The 25,007-nt window shown below is 54.5% G+C and overlaps 1 protein-coding gene across 1 annotated transcript in view; it reads right to left on the bottom strand.

The window, feature by feature from the left end:
* Positions 1-25,007, bottom strand: part of LOC140383531 (uncharacterized) — a gene marked incomplete at its 3' end in the record, with an annotated part of 49,381 nt that overhangs the window by 2,119 nt on the left and 22,255 nt on the right. The window contains exon 17 of the mRNA XM_072465976.1: positions 4,145-4,368. Coding sequence (XP_072322077.1) covers positions 4,145-4,368 — 224 coding nt within the window. The remainder of the gene's footprint in view (positions 1-4,144; positions 4,369-25,007) is intronic.

Genomic DNA, 25,007 nt, shown 5'->3' with positions numbered 1-25,007 from the left:
AATGCAGGCGACGTGCTGAAGGCTAGTGCAGGCGACGTGCTGAAGGCTAGTGCAGGCGACGTGCTGAAGGCTAGTGCAGGCGACGTGCTAAAGGCTAGTGCAGGCGACGTGCTAAAGGCTAGTGCAGGCGACGTGCTAAAGGCTAGTGCAGGCGACGTGCTGAAGGCTAGTGCAGGCGACGTGCTGAAGGCTAGTGCAGGCGACGTGCTAAAGGCTAGTGCAGGCGACGTGCTAAAGGCTAGTGCAGGCGACGTGCTGAAGGCTAGTGCAGGCGACGAGCTAAAGGCTAGTGCAGGCGACGAGCTAAAGGCTAGTGCAGGCGACGAGCTAAAGGCTAGTGCAGGCGACGAGCTAAAGGCTAGTGCAGGCGACGTGCTAAAGGCTACTGCAGGCGACGTGCTAAAGGCTAGTGCAGGCGACGTGCTAAAGGCTAGTGCAGGCGACGAGCTAAAGGCTAGTGCAGGCGACGAGCTAAAGGCTAGTGCAGGCGACGAGCTAAAGGCTAGTGCAGGCGACGTGCTAAAGGCTAGTGCAGGCGACGTGCTAAAGGCTAGTGCAGGCGACGTGCTAAAGGCTAGTGTAGGCGACGTGCTAAAGGCTACTGCAGGCGACGAGCTAAAGGCTACTGCAGGCGACGTGCTGAAGGCTACTGCAGGCGACGTGCTAAAGGCTACTGCAGGCGACGAGCTAAAGGCTACTGCAGGCGACGAGCTAAAGGCTACTGCAGGCGACGTGCTGAAGGCTACTGCAGGCGACGTGCTAAAGGCTACTGCAGGCGACGTGCTGAAGGCTACTGCAGGCGACGTGCTAAAGGCTACTGCAGGCGACGAGCTAAAGGCTACTGCAGGCGACGTGCTGAAGGCTACTGCAGGCGACGTGCTAAAGGCTAGTGCAGGCGACGTGCTAAAGGCTACTGCAGGCGACGAGCTAAAGGCTACTGCAGGCGACGTGCTAAAGGCCTGTGCAGGCGACGTGCTGAAGGCCAGTGCAGGCGACGTGCTAAAGGCCAGTGCAGGCGACGTGCTAAAGGCTAGTGCAGGCGACGTGCTAAAGGCTAGTGCAGGCGACGTGCTGAAGGCTACTGCAGGCGACGTGCTAAAGGCTAGTGCAGGCGACGTGATAAAGGCTAGTGCAGGCGACGAGCTAAAGGCTAGTGCAGGCGACGTGCTAAAGGCTAGTGCAGGCGACGAGCTAAAGGCTAGTGCAGGCGACGTGCTAAAGGCTAGTGCAGGCGACGTGCTAAAGGCTAGTGCAGGCGACGTGCTAAAGGCTAGTGCAGGCGACGAGCTAAAGGCTAGTGCAGGCGACGAGCTAAAGGCTAGAGCAGGCGACGAGCTAAAGGCTAGTGCAGGCGACGAGCTAAAGGCTAGTGCAGGCGACGTGCTAAAGGCCTGTGCAGGCGACGTGCTGAAGGCCAGTGCAGGCGACGTGCTAAAGGCTAGTGCAGGCGACGTGCTAAAGGCTAGTGCAGGCGACGTGCTGAAGGCTACTGCAGGCGACGTGCTAAAGGCTAGTGCAGGCGACGTGCTAAAGGCTAGTGCAGGCGACGTGCTGAAGGCTAGTGCAGGCGACGTGCTGAAGGCTAGTGCAGGCGACGTGCTGAAGGCTAGTGCAGGCGACGTGCTAAAGGCTAGTGCAGGCGACGTGCTAAAGGCTAGTGCAGGCGACATGCTGAAGGCTAGTGCAGGCGACGAGCTAAAGGCTAGTGCAGGCGACGAGCTAAAGGCTAGTGCAGGAGACGAGCTAAAGGCTAGTGCAGGCGACGAGCTAAAGGCTAGTGCAGGCGACGTGCTAAAGGCTACTGCAGGCGACGTGCTAAAGGCTAGTGCAGGCGACGTGCTAAAGGCTAGTGCAGGCGACGAGCTAAAGGCTAGTGCAGGCGACGAGCTAAAGGCTAGTGCAGGCGACGTGCTAAAGGCTAGTGCAGGCGACGTGCTAAAGGCTAGTGCAGGCGACGTGCTAAAGGCTAGTGTAGGCGACGTGCTAAAGGCTACTGCAGGCGACGAGCTAAAGGCTACTGCAGGCGACGTGCTGAAGGCTACTGCAGGCGACGTGCTAAAGGCTACTGCAGGCGACGAGCTAAAGGCTACTGCAGGCGACGTGCTGAAGGCTACTGCAGGCGACGTGCTAAAGGCTAGTGCAGGCGACGTGCTAAAGGCTACTGCAGGCGACGAGCTAAAGGCTACTGCAGGCGACGTGCTAAAGGCCTGTGCAGGCGACGTGCTGAAGGCCAGTGCAGGCGACGTGCTAAAGGCCAGTGCAGGCGACGTGCTAAAGGCTAGTGCAGGCGACGTGCTGAAGGCTACTGCAGGCGACGTGCTAAAGGCTAGTGCAGGCGACGTGATAAAGGCTAGTGCAGGCGACGAGCTAAAGGCTAGTGCAGGCGACGTGCTAAAGGCTAGTGCAGGCGACGAGCTAAAGGCTAGTGCAGGCGACGTGCTAAAGGCTAGTGCAGGCGACGTGCTAAAGGCTAGTGCAGGCAACGTGCTAAAGGCTAGTGCAGGCGACGAGCTAAAGGCTAGTGCAGGCGACGAGCTAAAGGCTAGAGCAGGCGACGAGCTAAAGGCTAGTGCAGGCGACGAGCTAAAGGCTAGTGCAGGCGACGAGCTAAAGGCTAGTGCAGGCGACGAGCTAAAGGCTAGTGCAGGCGACGAGCTAAAGGCTAGTGCAGGCGACGTGCTAAAGGCTAGTGCAGGCGACGTGCTAAAGGCTAGTGCAGGCGACGTGCTAAAGGCTAGTGCAGGCGACGTGCTAAAGGCTAGTGCAGGCGACGTGCTAAAGGCTAGTGCAGGCGACGTGCTGAAGGCTACTGCAGGCGACGTGCTGAAGGCTAGTGCAGGCGACGAGCTAAAGGCTACTGCAGGCGACGTGCTAAAGGCTAGTGCAGGCGACGTGCTAAAGGCTAGTGCAGGCGACGTGCTGAAGGCTACTGCAGGCGACGTGCTAAAGGCTACTGCAGGCGACGTGCTGAAGGCTACTGCAGGCGACGTGCTGAAGGCTAGTGCAGGCGACGTGCTAAAGGCTAGTGCAGGCGACGTGCTAAAGGCTAGTGCAGGCGACGTGCTAAAGGCTACTGCAGGCGACGAGCTGAAGGCTACTGCAGGCGACGTGCTGAAGGCTACTGCAGGCGACGTGCTAAAGGCTAGTGCAGGCGACGTGCTAAAGGCTAGTGCAGGCGACGTGCTAAAGGCTAGTGCAGGCGACGTGCTAAAGGCTACTGCAGGCGACGAGCTAAAGGCTACTGCAGGCGACGTGCTGAAGGCTACTGCAGGCGACGTGCTGAAGGCTAGTGCAGGCGACGTGCTAAAGGCTAGTGCAGGCGACGTGCTAAAGGCTAGTGCAGGCGACGTGCTAAAGGCTAGTGCAGGCGACGTGCTGAAGGCTACTGCAGGCGACGTGCTGAAGGCTAGTGCAGGCGACGTGCTAAAGGCTAGTGCAGGCGACGTGCTAAAGGCTAGTGCAGGCGACGTGCTAAAGGCTAGTGCAGGCGACGTGCTAAAGGCTAGTGCAGGCGACGTGCTAAAGGCTACTGCAGGCGACGTGCTGAAGGCTAGTGCAGGCGACGTGCTAAAGGCTAGTGCAGGCGACGTGCTAAAGGCTAGTGCAGGCGACGTGCTAAAGGCTACTGCAGGCGACGTGCTAAAGGCTACTGCAGGCGACGTGCTGAAGGCTAGTGCAGGCGACGTGCTAAAGGCTAGTGCAGGCGACGTGCTAAAGGCTAGTGCAGGCGACGTGCTAAAGGCTAGTGCAGGCGACGTGCTAAAGGCTAGTGCAGGCGACGAGCTAAAGGCTAGTGCAGGCGACGAGCTAAAGGCTAGAGCAGGCGACGAGCTAAAGGCTAGTGCAGGCGACGAGCTAAAGGCTAGTGCAGGCGACGAGCTAAAGGCTAGTGCAGGCGACGAGCTAAAGGCTAGTGCAGGCGACGAGCTAAAGGCTAGTGCAGGCGACGTGCTAAAGGCTAGTGCAGGCGACGTGCTAAAGGCTAGTGCAGGCGACGTGCTAAAGGCTAGTGCAGGCGACGTGCTAAAGGCTAGTGCAGGCGACGAGCTAAAGGCTACTGCAGGCTCAGTCTGACCGTAACAGTCACAGTTTTGATCCTCCATTTTGTGTCCTGATGAAGGCGGACATGTTGTTTTTCCCTCACTTTCAGTGTCTCAGATCGATTCGGCTCGGGTTCTGCTCCTGGTTCTGCTCCTGGTTCTGCTCCTGGTTCAGTTCTGGGTCCAGTCTCTGGTTCTTGGGACTCTCTGGACCCGAGGAACAGGGCCACAATCTCGGTCAGGACCTCAAGGACAAGGCCCCGAACCTGGTCTTCATTTAGGAGCAGACCGGACTCAACGTGCAGCTGAAGACCAGAGGCACCCAGTTCTGAGGGTCAAAACCAGGATTTAAAGCGGGATTAAAGCGGGTCTAAAGCGGGTCTAAAGCGGGACTAAAGCGGGACTAAAGCGGGACTAAAGCGGGACTAAAGCGGGACTAAAGCGGGACTAAAGCGGGATTAAAGCGGGATTAAAGCGGGTCTAAAGCGGGACTAAAGCGGGACTAAAGCGGGACTAAAGCGGGATTAAAGAGGGTCTAAAGCGGGACTAAAGCGGGACTAAAGCGGGACTAAAGCGGGTCTAAAGCGGGACTAAAGCGGGACTAAAGCGGGTCTAAAGCGGGACTAAAGCGGGTCTAAAGCGGGTCTAAAGCGGGACTAAAGCGGGTCTAAAGCGGGACTAAAGCGGGTCTAAAGCGGGACTAAAGCGGGTCTAAAGCGGGACTAAAGCGGGACTAAAGGGGGTCTAAAGCGGGTCTAAAGCGGGACTAAAGCGGGTCTAAAGCGGGACTAAAGCGGGTCTAAAGCGGGACTAAAGCGGGCCTAAAGCGGGCCTAAAGCGGGTCTAAAGCGGGATTGAAGCGGGTCTAAAGCGGGACTAAAGCGGGACTAAAGCGGGACTAAAGCGGGACTAAAGGGGGTCTAAAGCAGGTCTAAAGCGGGACTAAAGCGGGTCTAAAGCGGGACTAAAGCGGGACTAAAGGGGGTCTAAAGCGGGACTAAAGCGGGTCTAAAGCGGGACTAAAGCGGGACTAAAGCGGGACTAAAGCGGGACTAAAGCGGGTCTAAAGCGGGACTAAAGCGGGACTAAAGCGGGTCTAAAGCGGGATTAAAGCGGGTCCAAAGCGGGACTAAAGCGGGACTAAAGCGGGACTAAAGCGGGTCTAAAGCGGGACTAAAGCGGGTCTAAAGCGGGACTAAAGCGGGACTAAAGCGGGACTAAAGCGGGACTAAAGCGGGTCTAAAGCGGGTCTAAAGCGGGTCTAAAGCGGGACTAAAGCGGGATTAAAGCGGGTCTAAAGCGGGACTAAAGCGGGACTAAAGCGGGTCTAAAGCGGGACTAAAGCGGGACTAAAGCGGGACTAAAGCGGGTCTAAAGCGGGACTAAAGCGGGTCTAAAGCGGGTCTAAAGCGGGACTAAAGCGGGACTAAAGCGGGACTAAAGGGGGTCTAAAGCGGGACTAAAGCGGGTCTAAAGCGGGACTAAAGCGGGACTAAAGCGGGTCTAAAGCGGGACTAAAGCGGGACTAAAGCGGGACTAAAGCGGGTCTAAAGCGGGACTAAAGCGGGACTAAAGCGGGTCTAAAGCGGGATTAAAGCGGGTCCAAAGCGGGACCAAAGCGGGACCAAAGCGGGACCAAAGCGGGACAAAAGCGGGTCTAAAGCGGGACCAAAGCGGGTCTAAAGCGGGTCTAAAGCGGGACTAAAGCGGGACTAAAGCGGGACTAAAGCGGGATTAAAGCGGGTCTAAAGCGGGACTAAAGCGGGACTAAAGCGGGATTAAAGCGGGTCTAAAGCGGGACTAAAGCGGGACTAAAGCGGGACTAAAGCGGGTCTAAAGCGGGACTAAAGCGGGACTAAAGCGGGTCTAAAGCGGGACTAAAGCGGGTCTAAAGCGGGTCTAAAGCGGGTCTAAAGCGGGACTAAAGCGGGTCTAAAGCGGGACTAAAGCGGGACTAAAGCGGGACTAAAGGGGGTCTAAAGCGGGTCTAAAGCGGGACTAAAGCGGGTCTAAAGCGGGACTAAAGCGGGTCTAAAGCGGGACTAAAGCGGGACTAAAGCGGGCCTAAAGCGGGCCTAAAGCGGGTCTAAAGCGGGATTGAAGCGGGTCTAAAGCGGGACTAAAGCGGGACTAAAGCGGGACTAAAGCGGGACTAAAGGGGGTCTAAAGCAGGTCTAAAGCAGGACTAAAGCGGGTCTAAAGCGGGACTAAAGCGGGACTAAAGGGGGTCTAAAGCGGGTCTAAAGCGGGACTAAAGCGGGACTAAAGCGGGACTAAAGCGGGTCTAAAGCGGGACTAAAGCGGGACTAAATGGGTCTAAAGAGGTTCTAAAGCGGGACTAAAGCGGGACTAAAGCGGGTCTAAAGCGGGTCTAAAGCGGGACTAAAGCGGGTCTAAAGCGGGTCTAAAGCGGGTCTAAAGCGGGACTAAAGCGGGTCTAAAGCGGGACAAAAGCGGGACTAGAGAGGGACTAAAGCGGGTCTAAAGCGGGTCTAAATGGGTCTAAAGAGGGTCTAAAGCGGGACTAAAGCGGGACTAAAGCGGGTCTAAAGCGGGTCTAAAGCGGGACTAAAGCGGGTCTAAAGCGGGTCTAAAGCGGGTCTAAAGCGGGACTAAAGCGGGTCTAAAGCGAGACTAAAGCGGGACTAAAGCGGGACTAAAGCGGGACTAAAGCGGGACTAAAGCGGGACTAAAGCGGGTCTAAAGCGGGACTAAAGCGGGTCTAAAGCGGGTCTAAAGCGGGACTAAAGCGGGACTAAAGCGGGACTAAAGCGGGACTAAAGCGGGACTAAAGCGGGTCTAAAGGGGGTCTAAAGCGGGTCTAAAGCGGGACTAAAGCGGGACTAAAGCGGGTCTAAAGCGGGTCTAAAGCGGACTAAAGCGGGTCTAAAGAGGGACTAAAGCGGGACTAAAGCGGGACTAAAGCGGGACTAAAGGGGGTCTAAAGCGGGTCTAAAGCGGGACTAAAGCGGGACTAAAGCGGGACTAAAGCGGGTCTAAAGCGGGACTAAAGCGGGTCTAAAGCGGGACTAAAGCGGGACTAAAGCGGGACTAAAGCGGGACTAAAGCGGGTCTAAAGCGGGACTAAATGGGTCTAAAGAGGGACTAAAGCGGGACTAAAGCGGGTCCAAAGCGGGACTAAAGCGGGCCTAAAGCGGGACTAAAGCGGGACTAAAGCGGGTCTAAAGCGGGTCTAAAGCGGGACTAAAGCGGGTCTAAAGCGGGTCTAAAGCGGGATTAAAGCGGGTCTAAAGCGGGACTAAAGCGGGACTAAAGCGGGACTAAAGCGGGTCTAAAGCGGGTCTAAAGCGGGACTAAAGAGGGACTAAAGCGGGACTAAAGCGGGACTAAAGCGGGTCTAAAGCGGGACTAAAGCGGGACTAAAGCGGGACTAAAGCGGGACTAAAGCGGGACTAAAGCGGGACAAAAGCGGGACTAGAGAGGGACTAAAGCGGGTCTAAAGCGGGACTAAAGCGGTCTAAAGCGCGTCTAAAGCGGGTCTAAAGCTGGTCTAAAGCGGGACTAAAGCGGAACTAAAACGGGACTAAAGCGGGACTAAAGCGGGACTAAAGCGGGACTAAAGCGGGTCTAAAGCGGGTCTAAAGCGGGACTAAAGCGGGTCTAAAGCGGGAGTAAAGCGGGTGTAAAGCGGGACTAAAGCGGGTCTAAAGCGGGACTAAAGCGGGTCTAAAGCGGGTCTAAAGCGGGTCTAAAGCGGGACTAAAGCGGGACTTAAGCGGGTCTAAAGCGGGACTAAAGCGGGATTAAAGCGTGTCTAAAGCGGGACTAAAGCGGGTCTAAAGCGGGTCTAAAGCGGGACTAAAGCGGGACTAAAGCGGGTCTAAAGCGGGTCTAAAGCGGGTCTAAAGCGGGACTAAAGCGGGTCTAAAGCGGGTCTAAAGCGGGACTAAAGCGGGACTAAAGCGGGACTAAAGCGGGACTAAAGCGGGACTAAAGCGGGTCTAAAGCGGGTCTAAAGCGGGTCTAAAGCGGGACTAAAGCGGGTCTAAAGCGGTCTAAAGCGGGTCTAAAGCGGTCTAAAGCGGGACTAAAGCGGGTCTAAAGCGGTCTAAAGCGGTCTAAAGCGGGTCTAAAGCGGGTCTAAAGCGGGTCTAAAGCGGGTCTAAAGCGGGTCTAAATCGGTCTAAAGCGGGACTAAAGCGGGTCTAAAGCGGGTCTAAAGCGGGATTAAAGCGGGATTAAAGCGGGACTAAAGCGGGACTAAAGCGGGTCTAAAGCGGGACTAAAGCGGGACTAAAGCGGGACTAAAGCGGGTCTAAAGCGGGACTAAAGCGGGACTAAAGCGGGACTAAAGCGGGACTAAAGCGGGACTAAAGCGGGACTAAAGCGGGACTAAAGCGGGATTAAAGCGGGACTAAAGCGGGTCTAAAGCGGGACTAAAGCGGGTCTAAAGCGGTCTAAAGCGGGTCTAAAGCGGGTCTAAAGCGGGTCTAAAGCGGGACTAAAGCGGTCTAAAGCGGGTCTAAAGCGGGTCTAAAGCGGGACTAAAGCGGTCTAAAGCGGGTCTAAAGCGGGTCTAAAGCGGGACTAAAGCGGTCTAAAGCGGGTCTAAAGCGGTCTAAAGCGGGTCTAAAGCGGGTCTAAAGCGGGTCTAAAGCGGGTCTAAAGCGGGACTAAAGCGGGACTAAAGCGGGTCTAAAGCGGGTCTAAAGCGGGTCTAAAGCGGGTCTAAAGCGGGTCTAAAGCGGGACTAAAGCGGGACTAAAGCGGGACTAAAGCGGGACTAAAGCGGGTCTAAAGCGGGTCTAAAGCGGGACTAAAGCGGGACTAAAGCGGGTCTAAAGCGGGTCTAAAGCGGGTCTAAAGCGGGACTAAAGCGGGACTAAAGCGGGACTAAAGCGGGACTAAAGCGGGACTAAAGCGGGTCTAAAGCGGGTCTAAAGCGGGACTAAAGCGGGTCTAAGCGGGTCTAAAGCGGGACTAAAGCGGGACTAAAGCGGGACTAAAGCGGGTCTAAAGCGGGTCTAAAGCGGGACTAAAGCGGGACTAAAGCGGGTCTAAAGCGGGTCTAAAGCGGGTCTAAAGCGGGTCTAAAGCGGGTCTAAAGCGGGACTAAAGCGGGTCTAAAGCGGTCTAAAGCGGGTCTAAAGCGGGACTAAAGCGGTCTAAAGCGGGTCTAAAGCGGTCTAAAGCGGGACTAAAGCGGGACTAAAGCGGGACTAAAGCGGGTCTAAAGCGGGTCTAAAGCGGGTCTAAAGCGGGACTAAAGCGGGTCTAAAGCGGTCTAAAGCGGGTCTAAAGCGGGTCTAAAGCGGGTCTAAAGCGGGTCTAAAGCGGGTCTAAAGCGGGTCTAAAGCGGGACTAAAGCGGGTCTAAAGCGGGACTAAAGCGGTCTAAAGCGGGTCTAAAGCGGGTCTAAAGCGGGACTAAAGCGGTCTAAAGCGGGTCTAAAGCGGTCTAAAGCGGGTCTAAAGCGGTCTAAAGCGGGTCTAAAGCGGTCTAAAGCGGGTCTAAAGAGGTTCTAAAGCGGGTCTAAAGCGGGACTAAAGCGGTCTAAAGCGGGTCTAAAGCGGGTCTAAAGCGGGTCTAAAGCGGTCTAAAGCGGGTCTAAAGCGGTCTAAAGCGGGTCTAAAGCGGGTCTAAAGCGGGTCTAAAGCGGGTCTAAAGCGGGACTAAAGCGGTCTAAAGCGGGTCTAAAGCGGTCTAAAGCGGGTCTAAAGCGGGTCTAAAGCGGGTCTAAAGCGGGACTAATTCGGGTCTAAAGCGGGTCTAAAGCGGGTCTAAAGCGGGATTAAAGCGGGATTAAAGCGGGTCTAAAGCGGGACTAAAGCGGGTCTAAAGCGGGACTAAAGCGGGACTAAAGCGGGTCTAAAGCGAGACTAAAGCGGGACTAAAGCGGGTCTAAAGCGGGTCTAAAGCGGTCTAAAGCGGGTCTAAAGCGGTCTAAAGCGGGTCTAAAGCGGGTCTAAAGCGGGACTAATTCGGGTCTAAAGCGGGTCTAAAGCGGGTCTAAAGCGGGATTAAAGCGGGACTAAAGCGGGTCTAAAGCGGGACTAAAGCGGGTCTAAAGCGGGTCTAAAGCGGGACTAAAGCGGGACTAAAGCGGGACTAAAGCGGGTCTAAAGCGGGTCTAAAGCGAGACTAAAGCGGGACTAAAGCGGGACTAAAGCGGGACTAAAGCGGGACTAAAGCGGGTCTAAAGCGGGACTAAAGCGGGACTAAAGCGGGACTAAAGCGGGACTAAAGCGGGTCTAAAGCGGGTCTAAAGCGGGTCTAAAGCGGGTCTAAAGCGGGACTAATTCGGGTCTAAAGCGGGTCTAAAGCGGGTCTAAAGCGGGATTAAAGCGGGATTAAAGCGGGTCTAAAGCGGGACTAAAGCGGGTCTAAAGCGGGACTAAAGCGGGACTAAAGCGGGACTAAAGCGGGTCTAAAGCGAGACTAAAGCGGGACTAAAGCGGGACTAAAGCGGGACTAAAGCGGGACTAAAGCGGGTCTAAAGCGGGACTAAAGCGGGACTAAAGCGGGATTAAAGCGGGACTAAAGCGGGTCTAAAGCGGGTCTAAAGCGGGTCTAAAGCGGGTCTAAAGCGGGACTAAAGCGGGTCTAAAGCGGTCTAAAGCGGGTCTAAAGCGGGTCTAAAGCGGGACTAAAGCGGTCTAAAGCGGGTCTAAAGCGGGTCTAAAGCGGGTCTAAAGCGGGACTAAAGCGGTCTAAAGCGGGTCTAAAGCGGTCTAAAGCGGGTCTAAAGCGGGTCTAAAGCGGGTCTAAAGCGGGTCTAAAGCGGTCTAAAGCGGGTCTAAAGCGATCTAAAGCGGTCTAAAGCGGGTCTAAAGCGGGTCTAAAGCGGGACTAAAGCGGTCTAAAGCGGGTCTAAAGCGGTCTAAAGCGGGTCTAAAGCGGTCTAAAGCGGGTCTAAAGCGGGTCTAAAGCGGGTCTAAAGCGGGACTAATTCGGGTCTAAAGCGGGATTAAAGCGGGTCTAAAGCGGGACTAAAGCGGGACTAAAGCGGGTCTAAAGCGGGACTAAAGCGGGACTAAAGCGGGTCTAAAGCGGTCTAAAGCGGGACTAAAGCGGTCTAAAGCGGGTCTAAAGCGGGTCTAAAGCGGGACTAAAGCGGTCTAAAGCGGGTCTAAAGCGGGTCTAAAGCGGGACTAAAGCGGTCTAAAGCGGGTCTAAAGCGGGTCTAAAGCGGGACTAAAGCGGGACTAAAGCGGGTCTAAAGCGGGTCTAAAGCGGGACTAAAGCGGTCTAAAGCGGGTCTAAAGCGGGTCTAAAGCGGGTCTAAAGCGGGACTAAAGCGGTCTAAAGCGGGTCTAAAGCGGGTCTAAAGCGGGACTAAAGCGGTCTAAAGCGGGTCTAAAGCGGTCTAAAGCGGGTCTAAAGCGGGTCTAAAGCGGGACTAAAGCGGTCTAAAGCGGGTCTAAAGCGGGTCTAAAGCGGGACTAAAGCGGTCTAAAGCGGGTCTAAAGCGGGTCTAAAGCGGGACTAAAGCGGGACTAAAGCGGGTCTAAAGCGGGTCTAAAGCGGGACTAAAGCGGTCTAAAGCGGGTCTAAAGCGGGTCTAAAGCGGGTCTAAAGCGGGACTAAAGCGGTCTAAAGCGGGTCTAAAGCGGGTCTAAAGCGGGACTAAAGCGGTCTAAAGCGGGTCTAAAGCGGTCTAAAGCGGGTCTAAAGCGGGTCTAAAGCGGGTCTAAAGCGGGACTAAAGCGGGACTAAAGCGGGTCTAAAGCGGGTCTAAAGCGGGTCTAAAGCGGGACTAAAGCGGGACTAAAGCGGGACTAAAGCGGGACTAAAGCGGGACTAAAGCGGGTCTAAAGCGGGTCTAAAGCGGGACTAAAGCGGGTCTAAGCGGGTCTAAAGCGGGACTAAAGCGGGACTAAAGCGGGACTAAAGCGGGTCTAAAGCGGGTCTAAAGCGGGACTAAAGCGGGACTAAAGCGGGTCTAAAGCGGGTCTAAAGCGGGTCTAAAGCGGGTCTAAAGCGGGTCTAAAGCGGGACTAAAGCGGGTCTAAAGCGGTCTAAAGCGGGTCTAAAGCGGGACTAAAGCGGTCTAAAGCGGGTCTAAAGCGGTCTAAAGCGGGACTAAAGCGGGACTAAAGCGGGACTAAAGCGGGTCTAAAGCGGGTCTAAAGCGGGACTAAAGCGGGTCTAAAGCGGTCTAAAGCGGGTCTAAAGCGGGTCTAAAGCGGGTCTAAAGCGGGTCTAAAGCGGGTCTAAAGCGGGTCTAAAGCGGGACTAAAGCGGGTCTAAAGCGGGACTAAAGCGGTCTAAAGCGGGTCTAAAGCGGGTCTAAAGCGGGACTAAAGCGGTCTAAAGCGGGTCTAAAGCGGGTCTAAAGCGGGACTAAAGCGGTCTAAAGCGGGTCTAAAGCGGGTCTAAAGCGGGTCTAAAGCGGTCTAAAGCGGGTCTAAAGCGGTCTAAAGCGGGTCTAAAGCGGGTCTAAAGCGGGTCTAAAGCGGGTCTAAAGCGGGACTAAAGCGGTCTAAAGCGGGTCTAAAGCGGTCTAAAGCGGGTCTAAAGCGGGTCTAAAGCGGGTCTAAAGCGGGTCTAAAGCGGGACTAATTCGGGTCTAAAGCGGGTCTAAAGCGGGTCTAAAGCGGGATTAAAGCGGGATTAAAGCGGGTCTAAAGCGGGACTAAAGCGGGTCTAAAGCGGGACTAAAGCGGGACTAAAGCGGGTCTAAAGCGAGACTAAAGCGGGACTAAAGCGGGTCTAAAGCGGGTCTAAAGCGGTCTAAAGCGGGTCTAAAGCGGTCTAAAGCGGGTCTAAAGCGGGTCTAAAGCGGGACTAATTCGGGTCTAAAGCGGGTCTAAAGCGGGTCTAAAGCGGGATTAAAGCGGGACTAAAGCGGGTCTAAAGCGGGACTAAAGCGGGTCTAAAGCGGGTCTAAAGCGGGACTAAAGCGGGACTAAAGCGGGACTAAAGCGGGTCTAAAGCGGGTCTAAAGCGAGACTAAAGCGGGACTAAAGCGGGACTAAAGCGGGACTAAAGCGGGACTAAAGCGGGTCTAAAGCGGGACTAAAGCGGGACTAAAGCGGGACTAAAGCGGGACTAAAGCGGGTCTAAAGCGGGTCTAAAGCGGGTCTAAAGCGGGTCTAAAGCGGGACTAATTCGGGTCTAAAGCGGGTCTAAAGCGGGTCTAAAGCGGGATTAAAGCGGGATTAAAGCGGGTCTAAAGCGGGACTAAAGCGGGTCTAAAGCGGGACTAAAGCGGGACTAAAGCGGGACTAAAGCGGGTCTAAAGCGAGACTAAAGCGGGACTAAAGCGGGACTAAAGCGGGACTAAAGCGGGACTAAAGCGGGTCTAAAGCGGGACTAAAGCGGGACTAAAGCGGGATTAAAGCGGGACTAAAGCGGGTCTAAAGCGGGTCTAAAGCGGGTCTAAAGCGGGTCTAAAGCGGGACTAAAGCGGGTCTAAAGCGGTCTAAAGCGGGTCTAAAGCGGGTCTAAAGCGGGACTAAAGCGGTCTAAAGCGGGTCTAAAGCGGGTCTAAAGCGGGTCTAAAGCGGGACTAAAGCGGTCTAAAGCGGGTCTAAAGCGGTCTAAAGCGGGTCTAAAGCGGGTCTAAAGCGGGTCTAAAGCGGGTCTAAAGCGGTCTAAAGCGGGTCTAAAGCGATCTAAAGCGGTCTAAAGCGGGTCTAAAGCGGGTCTAAAGCGGGACTAAAGCGGTCTAAAGCGGGTCTAAAGCGGTCTAAAGCGGGTCTAAAGCGGTCTAAAGCGGGTCTAAAGCGGGTCTAAAGCGGGTCTAAAGCGGGACTAATTCGGGTCTAAAGCGGGATTAAAGCGGGTCTAAAGCGGGACTAAAGCGGGACTAAAGCGGGTCTAAAGCGGGACTAAAGCGGGACTAAAGCGGGTCTAAAGCGGTCTAAAGCGGGACTAAAGCGGTCTAAAGCGGGTCTAAAGCGGGTCTAAAGCGGGACTAAAGCGGTCTAAAGCGGGTCTAAAGCGGGTCTAAAGCGGGACTAAAGCGGTCTAAAGCGGGTCTAAAGCGGGTCTAAAGCGGGTCTAAAGCGGGACTAAAGCGGGTCTAAAGCGGGTCTAAAGCGGGACTAAAGCGGTCTAAAGCGGGTCTAAAGCGGGTCTAAAGCGGGTCTAAAGCGGGACTAAAGCGGTCTAAAGCGGGTCTAAAGCGGGTCTAAAGCGGGACTAAAGCGGTCTAAAGCGGGTCTAAAGCGGTCTAAAGCGGGTCTAAAGCGGGTCTAAAGCGGGACTAAAGCGGTCTAAAGCGGGTCTAAAGCGGGTCTAAAGCGGGACTAAAGCGGTCTAAAGCGGGTCTAAAGCGGGTCTAAAGCGGGACTAAAGCGGGACTAAAGCGGGTCTAAAGCGGGTCTAAAGCGGGACTAAAGCGGTCTAAAGCGGGTCTAAAGCGGGTCTAAAGCGGGTCTAAAGCGGGACTAAAGCGGTCTAAAGCGGGTCTAAAGCGGGTCTAAAGCGGGACTAAAGCGGTCTAAAGCGGGTCTAAAGCGGTCTAAAGCGGGTCTAAAGCGGGTCTAAAGCGGGTCTAAAGCGGTCTAAAGCGGGTCTAAAGCGGTCTAAAGCGGGTCTAAAGCGGTCTAAAGCGGTCTAAAGCGGGTCTAAAGCGGGTCTAAAGCGGGACTAAAGCGGTCTAAAGCGGGTCTAAAGCGGGTCTAAAGCGGGTCTAAAGCGGGTCTAAAGCGGGATTAAAGCGGGATTAAAGCGGGTCTAAAGCGGGACTAAAGCGGGTCTAAAGCGGGACTAAAGCGGGACTAAAGCGGGACTAAAGCGGGACTAAAGCGGGATTAAAGCGGGACTAAAGCGGGTCTAAAGCGGGTCTAAAGCGGGACTAAAGCGGGACTAAAGCGGGACTAAAGCGGGTCTAAAGCGGGTCTAAAGCGGGTCTAAAGCGGGACTAAAGCGGGACTAAAGCGGGACTAAAGCGGGACTAAAGCGGGTCTAAAGCGGGACTAAAGCGGGACTAAAGCGGGACTAAAGCGGGTCTAAAGCGGGTCTAAAGCGGGTCTAAAGCGGGTCTAAAGCGGGACTAAAGCGGGACTAAAGCGGGTCTAAAGCGGGTCTAAAGCGGGACTAAAGCGGGACTAAAGCGGGACTAAAGCGGGTCTAAAGCGGGTCTAAAGCGGGTCTAAAGCGGGACTAAAGCGGGTCTAAAGCGGTCTAAAGCGGGTCTAAAGCGGTCTAAAGCGGGTCTAAAGCGGGACTAAAGCGGGTCTAAAGCGGGTCTAAAGCGGTCTAAAGCGGGTCTAAAGCGGGTCTAAAGCGGGTCTAAAGCGGGTCTAAAGCGGGTCTAAAGCGGTCTAAAGCGGGTCTAAAGCGGGTCTAAAGCGGGACTAATTCGGGTCTAAAGCGGGTCTAAAGCGGGTCTAAAGCGGGATTAAAGCGGGACTAAAGCGGGTCTAAAGCGGGACTAAAGCGGGTCTAAAGCGGGTCTAAAGCGGGACTAAAGCGGGACTAAAGCGGGACTAAAGCGGGACTAAAGCGGGTCTAAAGCGAGACTAAAGCGGGACTAAAGCGGGACTAAAGCGGGACTAAAGCGGGACTAAAGCGGGTCTAAAGCGGGACTAAAGCGGGACTAAAGCGGGACTAAAGCGGGACTAAAGCGGGTCTAAAGCGGGTCTAAAGCGGGTCTAAAGCGGGTCTAAAGCGGGACTAATTCGGGTCTAAAGCGGGTCTAAAGCGGGTCTAAAGCGGGATTAAAGCGGGATTAAAGCGGGTCTAAAGCGGGACTAAAGCGGGTCTAAAGCGGGACTAAAGCGGGACTAAAGCGGGACTAAAGCGGGTCTAAAGCGAGACTAAAGCGGGACTAAAGCGGGACTAAAGCGGGACTAAAGCGGGACTAAAGCGGGTCTAAAGCGGGACTAAAGCGGGACTAAAGCGGGACTAAAGCGGGTCTAAAGCGGGTCTAAAGCGGGTCTAAAGCGGGTCTAAAGCGGGTCTAAAGCGGGACTAAAGCGGGTCTAAAGCGGTCTAAAGCGGGTCTAAAGCGGGTCTAAAGCGGGACTAAAGCGGTCTAAAGCGGGTCTAAAGCGGGTCTAAAGCGGGTCTAAAGCGGGACTAAAGCGGTCTAAAGCGGGTCTAAAGCGGTCTAAAGCGGGTCTAAAGCGGGTCTAAAGCGGGTCTAAAGCGGGTCTAAAGCGGTCTAAAGCGGGTCTAAAGCGATCTAAAGCGGTCTAAAGCGGGTCTAAAGCGGGTCTAAAGCGGGTCTAAAGCGGGACTAAAGCGGTCTAAAGCGGGTCTAAAGCGGTCTAAAGCGGGTCTAAAGCGGTCTAAAGCGGGTCTAAAGCGGGTCTAAAGCGGGTCTAAAGCGGGACTAATTCGGGTCTAAAGCGGGTCTAAAGCGGGTCTAAAGCGGGATTAAAGCGGGTCTAAAGCGGGACTAAAGCGGGACTAAAGCGGGTCTAAAGCGGGACTAAAGCGGGACTAAAGCGGGACTAAAGCGGGACTAAAGCGGGACTAAAGCGGGACTAAAGCGGGTCTAAAGCGGGACTAAAGCGGGTCTAAAGCGGGACTAAAGCGGGACTAAAGCGGGACTAAAGCGGGACTAAAGCGGGTCTAAAGCGGGTCTAAAGCGGGACTAAAGCGGGACTAAAGCGGGACTAAAGCGGGTCTAAAGCGGGTCTAAAGCGGGTCTAAAGCGGGACTAAAGCGGGACTAAAGCGGGACTAAAGCGGGACTAAAGCGGGTCTAAAGCGGGACTAAAGCGGGACTAAAGCGGGACTAAAGCGGGTCTAAAGCGGGTCTAAAGCGGGACTAAAGCGGGACTAAAGCGGGACTAAAGCGGGTCTAAAGCGGGTCTAAAGCGGGACTAAAGCGGGACTAAAGCGGGTCTAAAGCGGGTCTAAAGCGGGACTAAAGCGGGTCTAAAGCGGTCCAAAGCGGGTCTAAAGCGGTCTAAAGCGGGACTAAAGCGGTCTAAAGCGGGTCTAAAGCGGTCTAAAGCGGGTCTAAAGCGAGTCTAAAGCGGGACTAAAGCGGGACTAAAGCGGGACTAAAGCGGGACTAAAGCGGGTCTAAAGCGGGTCTAAAGCGGGTCTAAAGCGGGACTAAAGCGGGACTAAAGCGGGTCTAAAGCGGGTCTAAAGCGGGACTAAAGCGGGTCTAAAGCGGTCTAAAGCGGGTCTAAAGCGGGTCTAAAGCGGGACTAAAGCGGTCTAAAGCGGGTCTAAAGCGGGTCTAAAGCGGGTCTAAAGCGGGACTAAAGCGGTCTAAAGCGGGACTAAAGCGGGACTAAAGCGGGACTAAAGCGGGTCTAAAGCGGGTCTAAAGCGGGTCTAAAGCGGGACTAAAGCGGGTCTAAAGCGGTCTAAAGCGGGTCTAAAGCGGGTCTAAAGCGGGTCTAAAGCGGGTCTAAAGCGGGTCTAAAGCGGGTCTAAAGCGGGACTAAAGCGGGTCTAAAGCGGGACTAAAGCGGTCTAAAGCGGGTCTAAAGCGGGTCTAAAGCGGGACTAAAGCGGTCTAAAGCGGGTCTAAAGCGGGTCTAAAGCGGGACTAAAGCGGTCTAAAGCGGGTCTAAAGCGGGTCTAAAGCGGGACTAAAGCGGTCTAAAGCGGGTCTAAAGCGGTCTAAAGCGGGTCTAAAGCGGGTCTAAAGCGGGTCTAAAGCGGTCTAAAGCGGGTCTAAAGCGGGTCTAAAGCGGGTCTAAAGCGGGTCTAAAGCGGGACTAAAGCGGTCTAAAGCGGTCTAAAGCGGGTCTAAAGCGGTCTAAAGCGGGTCTAAAGCGGGTCTAAAGCGGGTCTAAAGCGGGACTAATTCGGGTCTAAAGCGGGACTAAAGCGGGACTAAAGCGGGTCTAAAGCGGGACTAAAGCGGGACTAAAGCGGGACTAAAGCGGGACTAAAGCGGGACTAAAGCGGGACTAAAGCGGGACTAAAGCGGGTCTAAAGCGGGACTAAAGCGGGACTAAAGCGGGAATAAAGCGGGACTAAAGCGGGTCTAAAGCGGGTCTAAAGCGGGTCTAAAGCGGGTCTAAAGCGGGACTAAAGCGGGTCTAAAGCGGTCTAAAGCGGGTCTAAAGCAGGTCTAAAGCGGGACTAAAGCGGTCTAAAGCGGGTCTAAAGCGGGTCTAAAGCGGGTCTAAAGCGGGACTAAAGCGGTCTAAAGCGGGTCTAAAGCGGGTCTAAAGCGGGACTAAAGCGGTCTAAAGCGGGTCTAAAGCGGTCTAAAGCGGGTCTAAAGCGGGTCTAAAGCGGGTCTAAAGCGGTCTAAAGCGGGTCTAAAGCGGTCTAAAGCGGGTCTAAAGCGGTCTAAAGCGGTCTAAAGCGGGTCTAAAGCGGGTCTAAAGCGGGACTAAAGCGGTCTAAAGCGGGTCTAAAGCGGGTCTAAAGCGGGTCTAAAGCGGGATTAAAGCGGGATTAAAGCGGGTCTAAAGCGGGACTAAAGCGGGTCTAAAGCGGGACTAAAGCGGGACTAAAGCGGGACTAAAGCGGGACTAAAGCGGGATTAAAGCGGGACTAAAGCGGGTCTAAAGCGGGTCTAAAGCGGGACTAAAGCGGGACTAAAGCGGGACTAAAGCGGGTCTAAAGCGGGTCTAAAGCGGGTCTAAAGCGGGACTAAAGCGGGACTAAAGCGGGACTAAAGCGGGACTAAAGCGGGACTAAAGCGGGACTAAAGCGGGACTAAAGCGGGACTAAAGCGGGTCTAAAGCGGGTCTAAAGCGGGTCTAAAGCGGGTCTAAAGCGGGTCTAAGCGGGTCTAAAGCGGGACTAAAGCGGGACTAAAGCGGGACTAAAGCGGGTCTAAAGCGGGTCTAAAGCGGGACTAAAGCGGGACTAAAGCGGGACTAAAGCGGGTCTAAAGCGGGTCTAAAGCGGGTCTAAAGCGGTCTAAAGCGGGTCTAAAGCGGGTCTAAAGCGGGACTAAAGCGGTCTAAAGCGGGTCTAAAGCGGGTCTAAAGCGGGACTAAAGCGGGACTAAAGCGGGTCTAAAGCGGGTCTAAAGCGGGACTAAAGCGGTCTAAAGCGGGTCTAAAGCGGGTCTAAAGCGGGTCTAAAGCGGGACTAAAGCGGTCTAAAGCGGGTCTAAAGCGGGTCTAAAGCGGGACTAAAGCGGTCTAAAGCGGGTCTAAAGCGGTCTAAAGCGGGTCTAAAGCGGGTCTAAAGCGGGTCTAAAGCGGTCTAAAGCGGGTCTAAAGCGGTCTAAAGCGGGTCTAAAGCGGTCTAAAGCGGTCTAAAGCGGGTCTAAAGCGGGTCTAAAGCGGGACTAAAGCGGTCTAAAGCGGGTCTAAAGCGGGTCTAAAGCGGGTCTAAAGCGGGTCTAAAGCGGGATTAAAGCGGGATTAAAGCGGGTCTAAAGCGGGACTAAAGCGGGTCTAAAGCGGGACTAAAGCGGGACTAAAGCGGGACTAAAGCGGGACTAAAGCGGGATTAAAGCGGGACTAAAGCGGGTCTAAAGCGGGTCTAAAGCGGGACTAAAGCGGGACTAAAGCGGGACTAAAGCGGGTCTAAAGCGGGTCTAAAGCGGGTCTAAAGCGGGACTAAAGCGGGACTAAAGCGGGACTAAAGCGGGACTAAAGCGGGTCTAAAGCGGGACTAAAGCGGGACTAAAGCGGGACTAAAGCGGGTCTAAAGCGGGTCTAAAGCGGGTCTAAAGCGGGTCTAAAGCGGGACTAAAGCGGGACTAAAGCGGGTCTAAAGCGGGTCTAAAGCGGGACTAAAGCGGGACTAAAGCGGGACTAAAGCGGGTCTAAAGCGGGTCTAAAGCGGGTCTAAAGCGGGACTAAAGCGGGTCTAAAGCGGTCTAAAGCGGGTCTAAAGCGGTCTAAAGCGGGTCTAAAGCGGGACTAAAGCGGTCTAAAGCGGGTCTAAAGCGGTCTAAAGCGGGTCTAAAGCGGGTCTAAAGCGGGTCTAAAGCGGGTCTAAAGCGGTCTAAAGCGGGTCTAAAGCGGGTCTAAAGCGGGACTAATTCGGGTCTAAAGCGGGTCTAAAGCGGGTCTAAAGCGGGATTAAAGCGGGACTAAAGCGGGTCTAAAGCGGGACTAAAGCGGGTCTAAAGCGGGTCTAAAGCGGGACTAAAGCGGGACTAAAGCGGGACTAAAGCGGGTCTAAAGCGGGTCTAAAGCGAGACTAAAGCGGGACTAAAGCGGGACTAAAGCGGGACTAAAGCGGGACTAAAGCGGGTCTAAAGCGGGACTAAAGCGGGACTAAAGCGGGATTAAAGCGGGACTAAAGCGGGTCTAAAGCGGGTCTAAAGCGGGTCTAAAGCGGGTCTAAAGCGGGACTAATTCGGGTCTAAAGCGGGTCTAAAGCGGGTCTAAAGCGGGATTAAAGCGGGATTAAAGCGGGTCTAAAGCGGGACTAAAGCGGGTCTAAAGCGGGACTAAAGCGGGACTAAAGCGGGACTAAAGCGGGTCTAAAGCGAGACTAAAGCGGGACTAAAGCGGGACTAAAGCGGGACTAAAGCGGGTCTAAAGCGGGACTAAAGCGGGACTAAAGCGGGATTAAAGCGGGACTAAAGCGGGTCTAAAGCGGGTCTAAAGCGGGTCTAAAGCGGGTCTAAAGCGGGACTAAAGCGGGTCTAAAGCGGTCTAAAGCGGGTCTAAAGCGGGTCTAAAGCGGGACTAAAGCGGTCTAAAGCGGGTCTAAAGCGGGTCTAAAGCGGGTCTAAAGCGGGACTAAAGCGGTCTAAAGCGGGTCTAAAGCGGTCTAAAGCGGGTCTAAAGCGGGTCTAAAGCGGGTCTAAAGCGGTCTAAAGCGGGTCTAAAGCGATCTAAAGCGGTCTAAAGCGGGTCTAAAGCGGGTCTAAAGCGGGTCTAAAGCGGGACTAAAGCGGTCTAAAGCGGGTCTAAAGCGGTCTAAAGCGGGTCTAAAGCGGTCTAAAGCGGGTCTAAAGCGGGTCTAAAGCGGGTCTAAAGCGGGACTAATTCGGGTCTAAAGCGGGTCTAAAGCGGGTCTAAAGCGGGATTAAAGCGGGTCTAAAGCGGGACTAAAGCGGGACTAAAGCGGGTCTAAAGCGGGACTAAAGCGGGACTAAAGCGGGACTAAAGCGGGACTAAAGCGGGACTAAAGCGGGACTAAAGCGGGTCTAAAGCGGGACTAAAGCGGGACTAAAGCGGGTCTAAAGCGGGACTAAAGCGGGACTAAAGCGGGATTAAAGCGGGACTAAAGCGGGTCTAAAGCGGGTCTAAAGCGGGTCTAAAGCGGGACTAAAGCGGGACTAAAGCGGGACTAAAGCGGGTCTAAAGCGGGTCTAAAGCGGGACTAAAGCGGGACTAAAGCGGGACTAAAGCGGGACTAAAGCGGGTCTAAAGCGGGACTAAAGCGGGACTAAAGCGGGACTAAAGCGGGTCTAAAGCGGGTCTAAAGCGGGACTAAAGCGGGACTAAAGCGGGACTAAAGCGGGTCTAAAGCGGGTCTAAAGCGGGACTAAAGCGGGACTAAAGCGGGTCTAAAGCGGGTCTAAAGCGGGACTAAAGCGGGTCTAAAGCGGTCCAAAGCGGGTCTAAAGCGGTCTAAAGCGGGACTAAAGCGGTCTAAAGCGGGTCTAAAGCGGTCTAAAGCGGGTCTAAAGCGAGTCTAAAGCGGGACTAAAGCGGGACTAAAGCGGGACTAAAGCGGGACTAAAGCGGGTCTAAAGCGGGTCTAAAGCGGGTCTAAAGCGGGACTAAAGCGGGACTAAAGCGGGTCTAAAGCGGGTCTAAAGCGGGACTAAAGCGGGTCTAAAGCGGTCTAAAGCGGGTCTAAAGCGGGTCTAAAGCGGGACTAAAGCGGTCTAAAGCGGGTCTAAAGCGGGTCTAAAGCGGGTCTAAAGCGGGACTAAAGCGGTCTAAAGCGGGACTAAAGCGGGACTAAAGCGGGACTAAAGCGGGTCTAAAGCGGGTCTAAAGCGGGTCTAAAGCGGGACTAAAGCGGGTCTAAAGCGGTCTAAAGCGGGTCTAAAGCGGGTCTAAAGCGGGTCTAAAGCGGGTCTAAAGCGGGTCTAAAGCGGGTCTAAAGCGGGACTAAAGCGGGTCTAAAGCGGGACTAAAGCGGTCTAAAGCGGGTCTAAAGCGGGTCTAAAGCGGGACTAAAGCGGTCTAAAGCGGGTCTAAAGCGGGTCTAAAGCGGGACTAAAGCGGGTCTAAAGCGGGTCTAAAGCGGGTCTAAAGCGGTCTAAAGCGGGTCTAAAGCGGGTCTAAAGCGGGACTAATTCGGGTCTAAAGCGGGTCTAAAGCGGGTCTAAAGCGGGATTAAAGCGGGACTAAAGCGGGTCTAAAGCGGGACTAAAGCGGGTCTAAAGCGGGTCTAAAGCGGGACTAAAGCGGGTCTAAAGCGGGACTAAAGCGGGTCTAAAGCGGTCTAAAGCGGGTCTAAAGCGGGTCTAAAGCGGGACTAAAGCGGGTCTAAAGCGGGTCTAAAGCGGGTCTAAAGCGGGTCTAAAGCGGGTCTAAAGCGGGTCTAAAGCGGGTCTAAAGCGGGTCTAAAGCGGTCTAAAGCGGGTCTAAAGCGGGTCTAAAGCGGGACTAATTCGGGTCTAAAGCGGGTCTAAAGCGGGTCTAAAGCGGGATTAAAGCGGGACTAAAGCGGGTCTAAAGCGGGACTAAAGCGGGTCTAAAGCGGGTCTAAAGCGGGACTAAAGCGGGACTAAAGCGGGACTAAAGCGGGTCTAAAGCGGGTCTAAAGCGAGACTAAAGCGGGACTAAAGCGGGACTAAAGCGGGACTAAAGCGGGACTAAAGCGGGTCTAAAGCGGGACTAAAGCGGGACTAAAGCGGGATTAAAGCGGGACTAAAGCGGGTCTAAAGCGGGTCTAAAGCGGGTCTAAAGCGGGACTAATTCGGGTCTAAAGCGGGACTAAAGCGGGACTAAAGCGGGACTAAAGCGGGTCTAAAGCGGGTCTAAAGCGGGACTAAAGCGGGACTAAAGCGGGACTAAAGCGGGACTAAAGCGGGTCTAAAGCGGGACTAAAGCGGGACTAAAGCGGGACTAAAGCGGGTCTAAAGCGGGTCTAAAGCGGGACTAAAGCGGGACTAAAGCGGGACTAAAGCGGGTCTAAAGCGGGTCTAAAGCGGGACTAAAGCGGGACTAAAGCGGGTCTAAAGCGGGTCTAAAGCGGGACTAAAGCGGGTCTAAAGCGGTCCAAAGCGGGTCTAAAGCGGTCTAAAGCGGGACTAAAGCGGTCTAAAGCGGGTCTAAAGCGGTCTAAAGCGGGTCTAAAGCGAGTCTAAAGCGGGACTAAAGCGGGACTAAAGCGGGACTAAAGCGGGACTAAAGCGGGTCTAAAGCGGGTCTAAAGCGGGTCTAAAGCGGGACTAAAGCGGGACTAAAGCGGGTCTAAAGCGGGTCTAAAGCGGGACTAAAGCGGGTCTAAAGCGGTCTAAAGCGGGTCTAAAGCGGGTCTAAAGCGGGACTAAAGCGGTCTAAAGCGGGTCTAAAGCGGGTCTAAAGCGGGTCTAAAGCGGGACTAAAGCGGTCTAAAGCGGGACTAAAGCGGGACTAAAGCGGGACTAAAGCGGGTCTAAAGCGGGTCTAAAGCGGGTCTAAAGCGGGACTAAAGCGGGTCTAAAGCGGTCTAAAGCGGGTCTAAAGCGGGTCTAAAGCGGGTCTAAAGCGGGTCTAAAGCGGGTCTAAAGCGGGTCTAAAGCGGGACTAAAGCGGGTCTAAAGCGGGACTAAAGCGGTCTAAAGCGGGTCTAAAGCGGGTCTAAAGCGGGACTAAAGCGGTCTAAAGCGGGTCTAAAGCGGGTCTAAAGCGGGACTAAAGCGGTCTAAAGCGGGTCTAAAGCGGGTCTAAAGCGGGACTAAAGCGGTCTAAAGCGGGTCTAAAGCGGTCTAAAGCGGGTCTAAAGCGGGTCTAAAGCGGGTCTAAAGCGGTCTAAAGCGGGTCTAAAGCGGGTCTAAAGCGGGTCTAAAGCGGGTCTAAAGCGGGACTAAAGCGGTCTAAAGCGGGTCTAAAGCGGTCTAAAGCGGGTCTAAAGCGGTCTAAAGCGGGTCTAAAGCGGGTCTAAAGCGGGTCTAAAGCGGGTCTAATTCGGGTCTAAAGCGGGACTAAAGCGGGACTAAAGCGGGTCTAAAGCGGGACTAAAGCGGGTCTAAAGCGAGACTAAAGCGGGACTAAAGCGGGACTAAAGCGGGACTAAAGCGGGACTAAAGCGGGACTAAAGCGGGACTAAAGCGGGTCTAAAGCGGGACTAAAGCGGGACTAAAGCGGGAATAAAGCGGGACTAAAGCGGGTCTAAAGCGGGTCTAAAGCGGGTCTAAAGCGGGACTAAAGCGGGTCTAAAGCGGTCTAAAGCGGGTCTAAAGCGGGTCTAAAGCGGGACTAAAGCGGTCTAAAGCGGGTCTAAAGCGGGTCTAAAGCGGGTCTAAAGCGGGACTAAAGCGGTCTAAAGCGGGTCTAAAGCGGGTCTAAAGCGGGACTAAAGCGGTCTAAAGCGGGTCTAAAGCGGTCTAAAGCGGGTCTAAAGCGGGTCTAAAGCGGGTCTAAAGCGGTCTAAAGCGGGTCTAAAGCGGTCTAAAGCGGGTCTAAAGCGGTCTAAAGCGGTCTAAAGCGGGTCTAAAGCGGGTCTAAAGCGGTCTAAAGCGGGTCTAAAGCGGGTCTAAAGCGGGTCTAAAGCGGGTCTAAAGCGGGATTAAAGCGGGATTAAAGCGGGTCTAAAGCGGGACTAAAGCGGGTCTAAAGCGGGACTAAAGCGGGACTAAAGCGGGACTAAAGCGGGACTAAAGCGGGATTAAAGCGGGACTAAAGCGGGTCTAAAGCGGGTCTAAAGCGGGACTAAAGCGGGACTAAAGCGGGACTAAAGCGGGTCTAAAGCGGGTCTAAAGCGGGTCTAAAGCGGGACTAAAGCGGGACTAAAGCGGGACTAAAGCGGGACTAAAGCGGGACTAAAGCGGGTCTAAAGCGGGACTAAAGCGGGACTAAAGCGGGACTAAAGCGGGTCTAAAGCGGGTCTAAAGCGGGTCTAAAGCAGGTCTAAGCGGGTCTAAAGCGGGACTAAAGCGGGACTAAAGCGGGACTAAAGCGGGTCTAAAGCGGGTCTAAAGCGGGACTAAAGCGGGACTAAAGCGGGACTAAAGCGGGTCTAAAGCGGGTCTAAAGCGGGTCTAAAGCGGTCTAAA

The sequence above is a fragment of the Eucyclogobius newberryi genome, unplaced genomic scaffold (assembly GCF_026437365.1).
Source record: "Eucyclogobius newberryi isolate DKJ021-1_F unplaced genomic scaffold, fEucNew1.0.hap1 SCAF_53, whole genome shotgun sequence".
Taxonomy (NCBI): Eukaryota; Metazoa; Chordata; class Actinopteri; order Gobiiformes; family Gobiidae; genus Eucyclogobius; species Eucyclogobius newberryi.
Note: the sequence above shows the minus strand (reverse complement) of the source record. Positions and strands in the feature narration are given on the sequence as shown.